Below are 12,329 nucleotides of genomic sequence, written 5' to 3'. Positions count from 1 at the left end.
GGCCTAAACTACAGGAAGCTGGTGTTACATGATCCTGTTCTTTATTTGGGATGACCGTGCCGGTAAACATGTGTTGAGCCTGACCTCCCCGCTCTTCAATCCATCTGTCAGGTGCTTCGTTCTTACCCGCTGTCTTGCAGCTCGGCAGACTTCCTGTCACTCGGCGTGTGCACCTGAGAGCGTGTGTGTGTCTGAGTGTGTGTGTCCCCCTCAAGATCCCTCTGCTTCTGCCTCTGCTGCCGACTGTGGATTTCTCGCAGCTCCTGAAAAACATTGTGAGATACAGGAAGGAACAGTAATGAGGAGAACGTGGAAACAGAAGGAATGGTTGCTACGGGTTCCCACTAAGAGCAAACATGACACTAGCGGCAGGAACTGTGCATGAGTCAGGTGATAAGGCAAGTCTTCTCCATCCCAACACTGCTCCTGCAGCACGGGAACCAGAAAGGCCTTTAGAGAGTGAAACCTGTCTTAATTTAGGGCAGGATATCCTCAGCTGTTCAATTCCAGGCGCTGCCTCCAGGCACTTTGTTGGTGAATGGCAGGAATGGAGTGGCTCCTCATTCAGGTGCAGCGTTTAAGGACTGCCTTTAGGAGCTAAGCTAACGAGCTCCATTGTGGCTCTGATCCTGTGCTGAATGTAGGAGCTGCGTTTAGGAGCTAAAGCTGACAGATGTGAGCCCATCAACTGCTGTTGGTTTCTCAGCTGATGGTTCCTCTTTCTGGTCTGTTACACAATTGCTGATGCATACACACACTTCCAAGCAGGGAAAAGGTGCTCTAGCAGTGGAAAGGAGCATACTTTGCATGACAGGCAGGAAAAGAAAACAAAAAATATTCAGACCGTAAAGAATAAGTCAGAGGAGGTTACAGGGGCTGATTGTTAAAGGGACCAGTTCTGTGTAGCCATGACAACCACATGTGCCATTGAAAAACAACACATTCAGTTACTATGACAACACAAGGCAGTGTTGCTTCCTCAAATACTTATTCAGGGAGGAGACCAACCAATGAGAGGGAGGACACTATCCTTAACACGCATGTTACTGCAGCACTGCAGCACACCACACAGCGTCATCTTCATGCATGTCTGAAACATAGGTCTGCCGACACGCAATAGGAGCAGAGTAATCAGATAAAAACAAAACCTAAGTAGAAATCTGACCTACAGTGTTAGCCAGAACTAAGCAACTGGATAAGTAGGAAAGAACCGCCAGAGAAAGCAGTAAATAAGACAGAAGAATGAACAGAGAAACCTCTGAGGGGTGGAGCTAACGACAGCAAAAATGATAGAAAGGGGGGACCGGGCCTTTATAACATGCCCCAGCCTAGTCAGACTCACAGCTGACACACAATCCTGCCGCTGTCTCTGCTTCTGCTGCTGAAACTCACAACATGCACATACACACAAATAAACACTGTTAGTGCACTGTACCTGCACAGACTTTTGATAAACCTCCACACATTTATATATCTGGATCAGCTTTTAAATCCATTCCTACCCTAAAGACAAGCAGCTTCTTAGAGCTGCAGGTTTTCCACGTCTGGATGGGATTTTGGTAGGATCCATACGAGGTTTTGACTTACAACGAAAACGTCACACAAACATTTGCTGATCTTTCCTTCAGGTTCACTCACATCAGCAAAGCTTAGGTTAAAGAGCTTTAGAAAAAACTTCTTAAATGCAGTAAAAAAGCAAACTCTTGAGCTCAGTGGACTCCTAAACAAAAGTATAGTTTTAATTATACATCAGTATACAGTGGGGCAAAAAGTATTTAGTCAGCCACCAATTGTTCATGTTCTCCCAGAGAAAAAGATGACAGGTCACCAGATCTCAACCCCGTAGAAAATCTTTGAAGGGAGTTGAAAGTCTGTGTTGCCCAGCAACAGCCCCTCAACATCACTGCTCTAGAGGAGATCTGCATGGAGGAATGGGCCAAAATACCAGCAACAGTTTGACTGCTGTCATTTCCAACAAAGGGTATATAACAAAGTATAGAATTGAACTTTAGTTATTGACCGAATACTTATTTTCCACCACAATTTACAAATAAAATTCTTAAAATATCAGACAATGAGATTTTCTGGATGTTTTTTCCTCATTTTGTCTTCCATAGTTGAGATTTTCTCCTCTGTTTAAGTGGGAGAACGTTTTTGCCCCACTGTATACTAATATTATAAATATGTGTATTATAAGTCACAGGTTATCAGTGTGTTTCTGATGAGATCAGCACAAAAAATTAAAACTGTTAGCTGTTTCTGCAAGACGTCCATTTCCCAGATGCAGTACCACCCCCATTCAGCAGTGGCAGTGTTCTCTACCTTTCTCCCACTCTCCTTCTCCTGCAGTCGCTGTTGTAGCGCTTCTATCCTGGCACAGTGGTTGGCATAGAACTCACACAGAGACTGGCATGGAGCAAAAGGCCAGTGTGGGAGAGAAATGAAAGGAAAACAAAAAGGAGGGGGGAGGGGTTTATTTTGTGGAATAATCACAAAGAGAAAAGTACAGTCAGGACAACAAAAAAAGAAGAGCAAAACAGAAAAAAAGAGCAGAGAAGCATGGCAGAGGCAGCATGATGAACCCTAACCCAGGGAGAAGAAGTGAAGCAGAAGGTGGGGGGGAGCACTGTCATATACTGTACAAGCACAATCATCACAAAGAGAGACTTGGGTGTTTCAGAAACTTAAGAAGCAGCTGCCTAAGCAGTGAAGACCCAATGAGACTTCAGTATAGTCTGTGAGCTGTCAGTTTTAATGCTCACAAAGAGAAGCTGTTTTCTGGTAATACTCATTACCTTCAGCTGCGTGTTGAAAGCATCAATCTCCAACAGTTTGGCTCTGGTTTCTCTCTCCACTAGGTCCAGCTGCTCTCTCAGCTGCTTTCTGCTGATCTCTTTCAGGTCCAGAGCCTTCTGCAGGGATGACAGGCTGTCGCCTTCAACACGAACAGACACACAGTCATACTCAGAGAGGAGGGGGTCTGGAAAATCAATCCCATTGGACGTCAAGGCCGTGTCACATAGTCACTGCATACATTTTGCACATTTTCCGCAGAATTATGGGGGAATTTTGAAAGATTCAAACACAAGAATGCACGCGGTTTCATGTATGCACGCTCAGTCAGAGATGTTAAACTTTCAGTGTGTGATCAATGCACAACCAGACTTAAGAACGCGCATATTCGTAAGCGCTCCAAATGCAGAAGCCTGAAATTCTGGTCTATGCAAACTTTCATTAAAAGTGGCCGCTTGAACGTGAGTCGACGCACCTGCTGTGAATGCAGCTTGACTTCAATACCGTATACAGCAGCACATATCACGAATCACTAATGGACCACCTATAAACTAGCGGTGTGCTTTGGCAAGAGTCTAGCGATACGATACATATCCCAATATTGTAAAGGAACACATATTTTTACAAAAATATGACTTAGAAAAAACTCTACCTGAATGTCAATATGTCTTCCATTGTAATAAAATTGTCAAATTCAGTTTATTTATTGATCACAATATTAAGCACTGCAACTGTATCTCATATACAAGTTGCTTTTACCCAAGCAAATTCATATTGCTTTTATTTTGGTAAGTTAAAATATAGAAAGGGAACAGTCAACATTGTCTGATTTCCACAACAAAATATATTCCAGTATAAGAAAAAACAAAGAATGAATGTGCCTTAACCAATAAGGTTCTAAAGTATGATTGAAGAAATAAAGTGCTGTTAATTTTTAAAATTGCTTAATGTAGCTTCTCCAGTACTTCTAAACGGTTCAGGAGCCTGAACGGTGCCACAAAAATTAAGGGGGGGAGGGGGACCCCCACTAATTCTTTCCAGAAACAATAAAGTGTGATGATGAGGCAGCAGGACAGGGTGAAGGAGATCGCTTTAAGGTGGCAAAGATGCTTTGTTGGCATCACAGTCTTCTCTGCACCATTGCAGCTACGCTTTCTCACATGTGAAAGTAAACTAGTAACGCTCATCGCCACGACGTTGGCCTGTTTTCTAGAGCGTTGTACACATCACTCTGATCACTGAACTAGAATCTGTTGCTGGGAGGTTCTGCAGAACTTTAGCCCGCTTTGCCGATAGCATTTTAGCCGATGCTAAGCGCATTAGCCGCCATGCAGCTGCCATGCTTCACTCGTTCTGAGCCGCCACAAAGCACCGCAATCCATGTTTTTATAAGTTGCTGGCAGCAACATGGCACAGAGTTTCGGTTCGGTACACATTCCAAGTAAAAACGAAGTAGTTAATGTCTCAAAAAAAATCCAAACAAGCTGCCTCTAGCTGAGGTCTTCCTGTTGTTTTGTGTGGTGTGGAGAGGCTCTGTGTTCTCTGCTGCCAACTAACGGTCCGGGTTTAAGTGGAAAACAAGAGTCAGACACCGAAGGACGCTCAGAAATAAATAATATCGTCCTGACAGCATTTTTGAATCGATATAAGTATCGCCAAATTAACTATTGGGATATTTTGCCGAATCGATTTTTTCTTACACCCCTACTATGAACAGTGCAATAATCAGGCACGGTTCATGCTCTACGTTGATAAACGTGTTCTTTGCATGCTTTATTTGTCCTTCTTCCGTGGTTTAAACCTGGTTCATTTGTGATACATGTGCTTTTTTCATGTGTATTCACATATAACCAGTTTTTATCCATGCAATATGAGCAAAATGCATGTAGTGGCTACGTGTCAAGGCTTTCAGGAAGGAACATTTTCAAAAACTTCAAGTGTCATCTTAAGTTTAGAACAGTGTGATGAAGGAGAAACTTACTGTGCAAACTGCTCTGCTGAACCTGCTTCAGCTGATCGTTCAGACTCTGCTTGTCAGGAATCAGCCTCCCCAGCCACTGCTGGGATTCCTACACACCAGGAAAAACCCTTTTGTAGACTTTATTTATTCATTTATTAAATGAGTTTCAAACAAGTTGCTAGTATTCAATATGGCACATATCATATGGTTAAAATAAAAAAAATAGCAACAACAACAAAAATAACACAGACATGTTTGAAAGGGATAAGGCAGAAATTAGCTTATTAAAGCCTGCCTGTTCCTATATTTCAGTATTTTGCCCATGTCATTTGTATGGGAATATTTTTGAACTTATGGATATTTTCGCATTCTTTTGTTCTGATTTAAACTGAAAAACCAATATTCTGCGGTTGGTTCATGTCAATGGTAGTTTAAAATCTCAAATTCATTTTAAATAATTTCTGAATATTGTCTGGTAATAGGTTAAATACCTAATACATTGATAATACGTTCGGATATTGTAATAAAACTTGTGATTTTAATCATTTAGAATGTGTAAAAAGTTGGTTTGTATGTTTTAAATACCCTACTTTGTGCATGATCCGGACTGCTGATTTTTGTAATACGTATAACTGATGTAATGAAGGTTTATCATTATTTCCCCAAAATTCATTACAGTATGAGAAGTAGGGGGGGAAACAAAGAAGCTATTTAAGTGCGTAGTGAATTGTAGTCCAGGAAGTTTTTAACTTTGTATATTATTGAAAGATTTTTAGGGATTTTTTTTAAGTGTCTAATGTTTTCCATGATAGCTTACTGTCAACTATTAATCCTAAAAACTTGTTCTATTGTACAGTTTCTATTGGGAAACTTTTGTTTTCCAAAATTTTCCATATTACAGTTTTCTTTAAAGGTAGTGATTTAGTGAATATTTTTTGCAATCCAGCCATTTTTAAAATAATATTTAGTCCTGTATTTATATTCCTAATAAGATTAGAATAATTTTCATCTCTTCAAAAAATGATGTGTCATCTTCAAACAGAACAAGTTTTTCTTTTTTTTCCCTTTTAACTTGTTGTGTCCAAAAGCTGAGCAAACAGATGAGATGTACAGATCAGTACATGATTTTATGTTTCTGATGTTCCTGATGCTTCATAAAAGGAAAAAAAAAGAAAGAATTATGTCATTAATGTAGATTATAAATAGTTTTGGTCCTAACACAAAACCCAGAGACACACCACATGTAATTTTTAAGATTATTAGAAGTATCCTGATCAATATTAACATGATGTACCCTTCCTGTAAGACATTCTTTTATCCACTTCAGGGCTCCAGACTGCGACCATTTGGTCGCATTTTGCGACCAAAATTTGAGAGTGTGCGACTGAATTTTACATCCAGTAAATTTGCCTCCCCCACCCTCCGTATTTTTTATAGGGCAAGTCAATGATCAATGAAATAATCAATGAGACGCGAGCGCACACGCACGCAAACACACACACAAACCCGCACACATACTCTTGAGACGAGAGCACACACTCGCGTAAGTGGCTAAAATGCGTGTAGGGGGAGGGGCCTAGAGATAATCGAGCGCGCGTGAACATCTGTGGGAAGGAAACGGAGACAAATATCACAACCTGATATGTGCGTCTGAGCTAAGAGCAAGCGAACCATTGATTCGTTCTTCCGACCTGCGGCTAGTGTACCAGTGCCAGAGTGTACAGCAGGGGTCTCAAACTCGCGGCCCGCGGGCTATTTGTGGCCCCCACCTTGAAATGAAAGTTTAATTTTAATGCGTCCTGCCACTTTGTATGAATGATACCTTTTCATTGTCGTGTGCGGAGCTGACAAACCAACCAATCACAGTGGGGTATATGACTCTTGGGGGGCGTGACAATGACAGGGCTTAAAGGCCGGAAACCTGACAGCCCCCTCCCCAGACCACATGAAGCAGTTCCTTCCTTTCCTTTTTAGAACGTATCTATTCGCTCGTAATTTTCTAAATGCATGCAGTCCGTGCTGAACTTTTCTCTGGGCCGCACAGACCCGGAGGTTACGGGGGTTACGGTTAAGCGCGCGGCGTCGCATCCCCCCAACCAAACGGTTTATGCACGGCTGTTACAGCAGCACACCGCTCCCGCGGGAGTCGGGTCAGCTGAGGAGAATAAATGTCCCACACCTACATACGTGACAGCTAACGGGGCTTGAACTTTAAACACGTGTGAGCAACAACACGGTTTAGTCCGAGACGCACTTAAAACACGTGGTGAAAATGCAACGATAGAAATGTTTGAGATGAACCAGCGACTCGCCTGGGGGAGACCAGGCCGGGGGGGGGGGGGTGATTGCGAATCTGCAGCGAGACTGAAGGAGAACAGGAAGTTGGAGTTCAATTTAGTTCAATTTAGTTTTAATATTCCTCTCCCCCTTAGTATGATCTGTGTTATTATATATTTTATATTTATTTGAATGTTTTGTAATGGATGTAGCCTATTTTTAATCAATTGGTATTTTAAATTGTTTCAATTTCTCACTTAACTACAAAAACCATCAGGACACATGTCCCATAATGCATTGTTTTGTAGTCGTAGGGCAGCTTTCAGTCAGTTCAGTACTAAATTTCCAGCTGCATTCGGTAGGTTGGGGCCTTGCTGCCCCCACCCCTTTCTCCTGATATTTTTGTGATGATTGACAGGTGATGTTGGAGCAAAAACAAAAATATATGTCACACACCAGGTGATCTGAACAGCGTTGCGTCCACCTGGGTGATCTCAAACACGCTTATTGTGCTTCTTGGCTGCACTTATTTGGTGTCACCAAGATAAATTTCCATCCGTTTTTGAGCTTTTCTCTGATCTCAGGTATCTGTATCGATTGTTCTGATATCCAGTGAACATCGCCCGTTCTTTTACAGTTTACCATCTTCTGTCAGTTTACCTTGTTGTTGCATCTTCAAAAGTGCAGATTAAAATGTGACACTGAATTTGAAACAGCGCATTGTAATTTCTGCATATATTATTAAAGTATTTATTAGTAATACAGAGGAAATTAGTAGATTTGGTTAGAATGTTGATTTACGGTATGCGCCCCTAAATTTTCTGGTTGTGCCCCTAAAATTTTCAGTTGGGGGCCACTGTGCTCCAAGTGAAAAAAGTTAGTCTGGAGCCCTGCACTTCCATGCTATTCCTATTATTCCATATTGTTCTAATTTACTGAATAGTATTATATAGTATCAAATGCTTTTTTGAAGTCAATAAATATACCAGCTGCATGATTCTTTTTTTTTTTTTACTTGTCCTGTCCAACAGCTGAACAAACAGATGAGAGCTGAAGGCCTCTTGTGTTGGACATATTTATTTTAACAAAAGGGGTTAATCTTCTGACAAACCAGAGGTATGTCTGGATAAACCCCTTTTGTAATCGAGGCCAAACTTGATTCATTTTAATCATATTTGAAAATCTTTTGTGTTGGACCGGACGGAAAAGGAAAGAAGAGAGAGGGATGTTAGAGAGGGGGGAAAAGAGGGTGATTATAGAAGTGGAAGTGAACCCCCCAACACCCGCACGGTAGCAGATAGAGAACAACCGTCCCCCGGGCAATCACATCCGCCACCCAGGCCAGGGCCAGCAGGACCGCCAAGGGGCCCCCCAAAGCCAGAGAGCAGGGAGGCATGGGGGGAGACAGAGAGTGCAAGCTCCAGCCCAACCAGGAGAGCAACCCCCCCGCCGCGGCGGGAGGGCCCAAAGCGGGACCCCGCCCCAGAAGAGCGCCCACAGCCCCAGACAAGAACCTTATTACCACCCAGGAGTTCTCAATAGTTTCAAAATAAAATTGTATTCATCTTAATTGTGTAGCCCAATGATACCAAATTATATTTGGACATTTTAACCCATTTTAACGTGAGCTGGGCTTACACCGTCGTGAGACAGGTTAGTTTTTCAACCTATGGCAGTTGCATTAAAGATAATCGAATTCATGCTTTTTCATTTTTCCAAATATGCAACAAATTGTTTTTTTCTTTTTGAAAAAAAAATTATCAGGTGGGGGCAATGGCAAATTCTTAAACACATGCAACATTTTGGGGAGAATATTCATTTTTATAACATTGACTCTTCCAATCAAGGACATCCACCTATCAACAGACACTGTAGTTTCATTTATCAAAGATTCATAGTTAACCCTTAACAACATCGTTTAGTTTACGTCTGATTTCTATACCTAAAAATGTAAAATGATCCATGAGTTTAAATAATAGAGTCTGTTAGGATTTCTTTTATTTTTTCTGTGCGGCCGGTACCAAATGACCCGTGGCCCGGTACCGGCCCGCGGCACGGGGGTTGGGGACCACTGATCTAAACCATGACTAAGATTAAGAATCCTCCTAACAGTATGAAACTCCTGTCGCCCTAAAATGAAGCCATTTGGATCCCTTTGGATTACATAGGGTAAAGTTTCTTGTAGCCGTTTGGCCAAAATTTTACATAGAATTTTTAAATCAGCATTCAAAAGGCTTACTGGTCTCATGTTTTCGCAACAGTTGTTTGGGCAGCCAGGTTTGGGTAGTAGTGTTATAGTGGCTGCTGTCAGCGATTTTGGTGGACTTCCACATTGAAATGTTCTAAAAACATATCCACAAGAGGTTTAAGTAGTTTAGATTTTAATTTTTTATAAAACTCGATTGGAAGTCCATCAGGGCTAGGTGTTTTACCTACCTTCATATCGACAATAGCCTTACTGATATCTTTTTCCTCCAAATTAGCTTCAAGTCTTTCTGTAAATTTGTCTGGGATTTAAGGGATTTCTACAGAATCTAAAAATATCATTTGACTATCACAGTTTCCCCTGAGTTGTATAGTTACCCATAATATTCTCTGAATTCTTTTCTGTATTCTACAGGATTGGTTATTGTAATACCTTTGCTATTTTTTGATTGAAGTTATTGCTTTTTTAGTTTTTAATTGTTTAATTTGTTGCCATGTCAACAAAGACCCCACCTTCTCTTCTTGTTCATGGATGTTCTGATTAAGTCTGATGTCAGAAATTGCTCTATCTGCGGACATATTATTGTATTCTGTTTTAAGTGTCAACAATTCTTTTTCAGCATTAGCAGTGTTATTGCTGATCAGCTTATTCTGAAGAGTTTTTATTTTAGTCTCAAGTAATAATCTCTCTTTATGAAAATCTCTAGATGTGGATGAGGTGTAGCTAATTATATATCCTCTCACTACAGCCTTAAACCGCTCCCATTTTATTGCCTAAGTTGTTTCATGTGTATTAACCTTGAAGTAGTCATTAATTACCATTTCAATGTAATTAGGAAAATTATTGTCTAACAGCCACTTTTAATCTAGCCACAGGGGTTGCAAGCCAGTTGCTTCTGTGTCGGTCCCAAGCCCGGTTTGTTTGAGAAGGTTGCGTCAGGAAGGGCATCCGGCGTAGAAATTCCCAAAATAACCATGCGAATCATCCACAACACTTTAGACATACCGGATCGGTCGAGGCCCGGGTTAACAACGACCGCCACCGATGCTGTTAACCTACAGGGTGTCGGTGGAAATTTGACTACTGTTGGTCGAAGAAAGAGGGGAGGCAGAAGGGTCCGTGGCCAGAGAGAGAAGGGAAAAGGCAGGAACATAGGTTTGAGAATAGGGACTCTTAACGTTGGCACAATGACAGGGAAAGGCAGAGAGCTGGCAGACATGATGGAGAGAAGGAAGGTAGATGTACTGTGTGTGCAGGAGACAAGGTGGAAGGGCAGCAAGGCACGTAGTATTGGAGGAGGATACAAAGTGTTCTATCATGGTGTTGACAGGAAGAGAAACGGGGTAGGAGTGATTCTGAAGGGGGAGTTTGTAAACAGTGTTCTAGAGGTGAAAAGAGTCTCAGACAGGATGATGAGCCTAAAGTTAGAAATTGAAGGGGTGATGGTGAATGTAGTCAGTGGGTATGCGCCACAGGTTGGCTGTGAGTTAGAAGTGAAGGAGAGATTCTGGAGTGAGTTGGATGAGGTCATAGAGAGTATCCCCAGAGGAGAGAGAGTTGTTATTGGAGCAGACTTTAAGAGGTGATGAGGAGGTGATGGGCAAGTTTGGTGTGAAGGAAAGGAATCTGGAGGGACAGATGGTGGTGGACTTTGCGAAGAGGATGGAAATGGCTGTAGTCAACACTTACTTCCAGAAGAGAGAGGAACATAGAGTGACATACAGAAGTGGAGGTAGGAGTACTCAGGTGGACTACATCCTAGTGAAGAGAGAGGTGGCAAAGGCCAAACAGAAAGCTTACGATGAGCTATATGACAGGTTAGACACAAAGGAAGGAGAAAAGGACTTGTTCAGGCTAGCCAGACAGAGAGACAGAGATGGGAAGGACGTGCAACAGATAAGGGTGATTAAGGACAGAGATGGAAAGGTGCTAACAACCCAGGAGAGTGTACAGAAAAGATGGAAGGAGTATTTTGAGGAGCTGATGAACGAGGAAAATGACAGGGAAAGAAGGGAGGAAGATGTGGTTGTTGTAGAGCAGGAAGTATCAGAGATTGGAAAGGATGAGGTTAGGAAGGCTCTGAAAAGGATGAAGAGCGGAAAGGCCGTTGGTCCTGATGACCTACCTGTGGAGGTATGGAAGTGCTTAGGAGAGACAGCAGTGGAATTTCTAACGAGGTTGTTCAATAGGATTTTAGAGAGTGAGAAGATGCCTGAGGAATGGAGGAGAAGCGTTCTGGTCCCGATCTTTAAGAACAAGGGTGACACGCAGAACTGCAGCAACTATAGAGGAATAAAGTTGATGAGCCACACAATGAAGCTGTGGGAAAGAGTAGTGGAAGCCAGGCTTAGGAAGAAGGTGGAGATTTGTGAGCAGCAGTATGGTTTCATGCCCTGTAAGAGCACCACTGATGCCATTTTTGCTTTGAGAATGTTGATGGAAAAGTACAGAGATGGTCAGAAGGAGCTGCATTGTGTGTTCGTAGATTTAGAGAAGGCGTATGACAGGGTGCCGAGGGAGGAGCTGTGGTACTGTATGAGGTCGTCTGGAGTGGCAGAGAAGTATGTCAGAGTAGTTCAGGACATGTATGAGAGAAGTATGACGGTGGTGAGATGTGCTGTAGGTCAGACAGAGGAGTTCAAGGTGGAGGTGGGACTACACCAAGGATCAGCTTTGAGTCCCTTTTTGTTTGCTATGCTGATGGACAGGCTGACAGACGAGGTAAGACAGGAATCTCCCTGGACAATGATGTTTGCAGATGACATTGTAATTTGCAGTGAGAGTAGAGAGCAGGTGGAGGAACAGCTAGAGAGGTGGAGGTTTGCTCTGGAAAGAAGAGGCATGAAGGTCAGTCGTAGTAAGACAGAATACATGTGTCTGAACGAGAGGGATCAAGGTAGAAGCGTTAGGTTACAGGGGGCTGAGGTGGAGAAGGTGCAGGAGTTTAAGTACTTGGGGTCAACAGTTCAGTGTGATGGAGAGTGTGGAAAAGAGGTGAAGAGGCGAGTGCAGGCAGGTTGGAGCGGGTGGAGGAAAGTGTCAGGAGTGTTGTGTGACAGAAGAGTGTCAGCAAGACTCAAAGGAAAGGTGTAC

At 42.4% G+C, this 12,329-nt stretch overlaps 1 protein-coding gene across 2 annotated transcripts in view; it reads right to left on the bottom strand.

The window, feature by feature from the left end:
• Positions 1 to 12,329, bottom strand: part of itsn1 (intersectin 1 (SH3 domain protein)) — a 116,095-nt gene that overhangs the window by 41,178 nt on the left and 62,588 nt on the right. For both annotated transcript variants that reach the window (XM_023963057.2, XM_023963058.2), the window contains exons 16-18: positions 4,775 to 4,862; positions 2,796 to 2,935; positions 127 to 263 (exon numbers count right to left, since the gene is read on the bottom strand). In XM_023963057.2, the coding sequence (XP_023818825.1) occupies positions 127 to 263; positions 2,796 to 2,935; positions 4,775 to 4,862 (365 nt within the window). The remainder of the gene's footprint in view (positions 1 to 126; positions 264 to 2,795; positions 2,936 to 4,774; positions 4,863 to 12,329) is intronic.

Source organism: Oryzias latipes, chromosome 15 (genome assembly GCF_053564925.1).
Source record: "Oryzias latipes strain Hd-rR chromosome 15, Olatipes_Hd-rR_3.1".
NCBI classification, from domain to species: domain Eukaryota; kingdom Metazoa; phylum Chordata; class Actinopteri; order Beloniformes; family Adrianichthyidae; genus Oryzias; species Oryzias latipes.
This window is presented reverse-complemented; position numbering and strand designations above follow the sequence as displayed.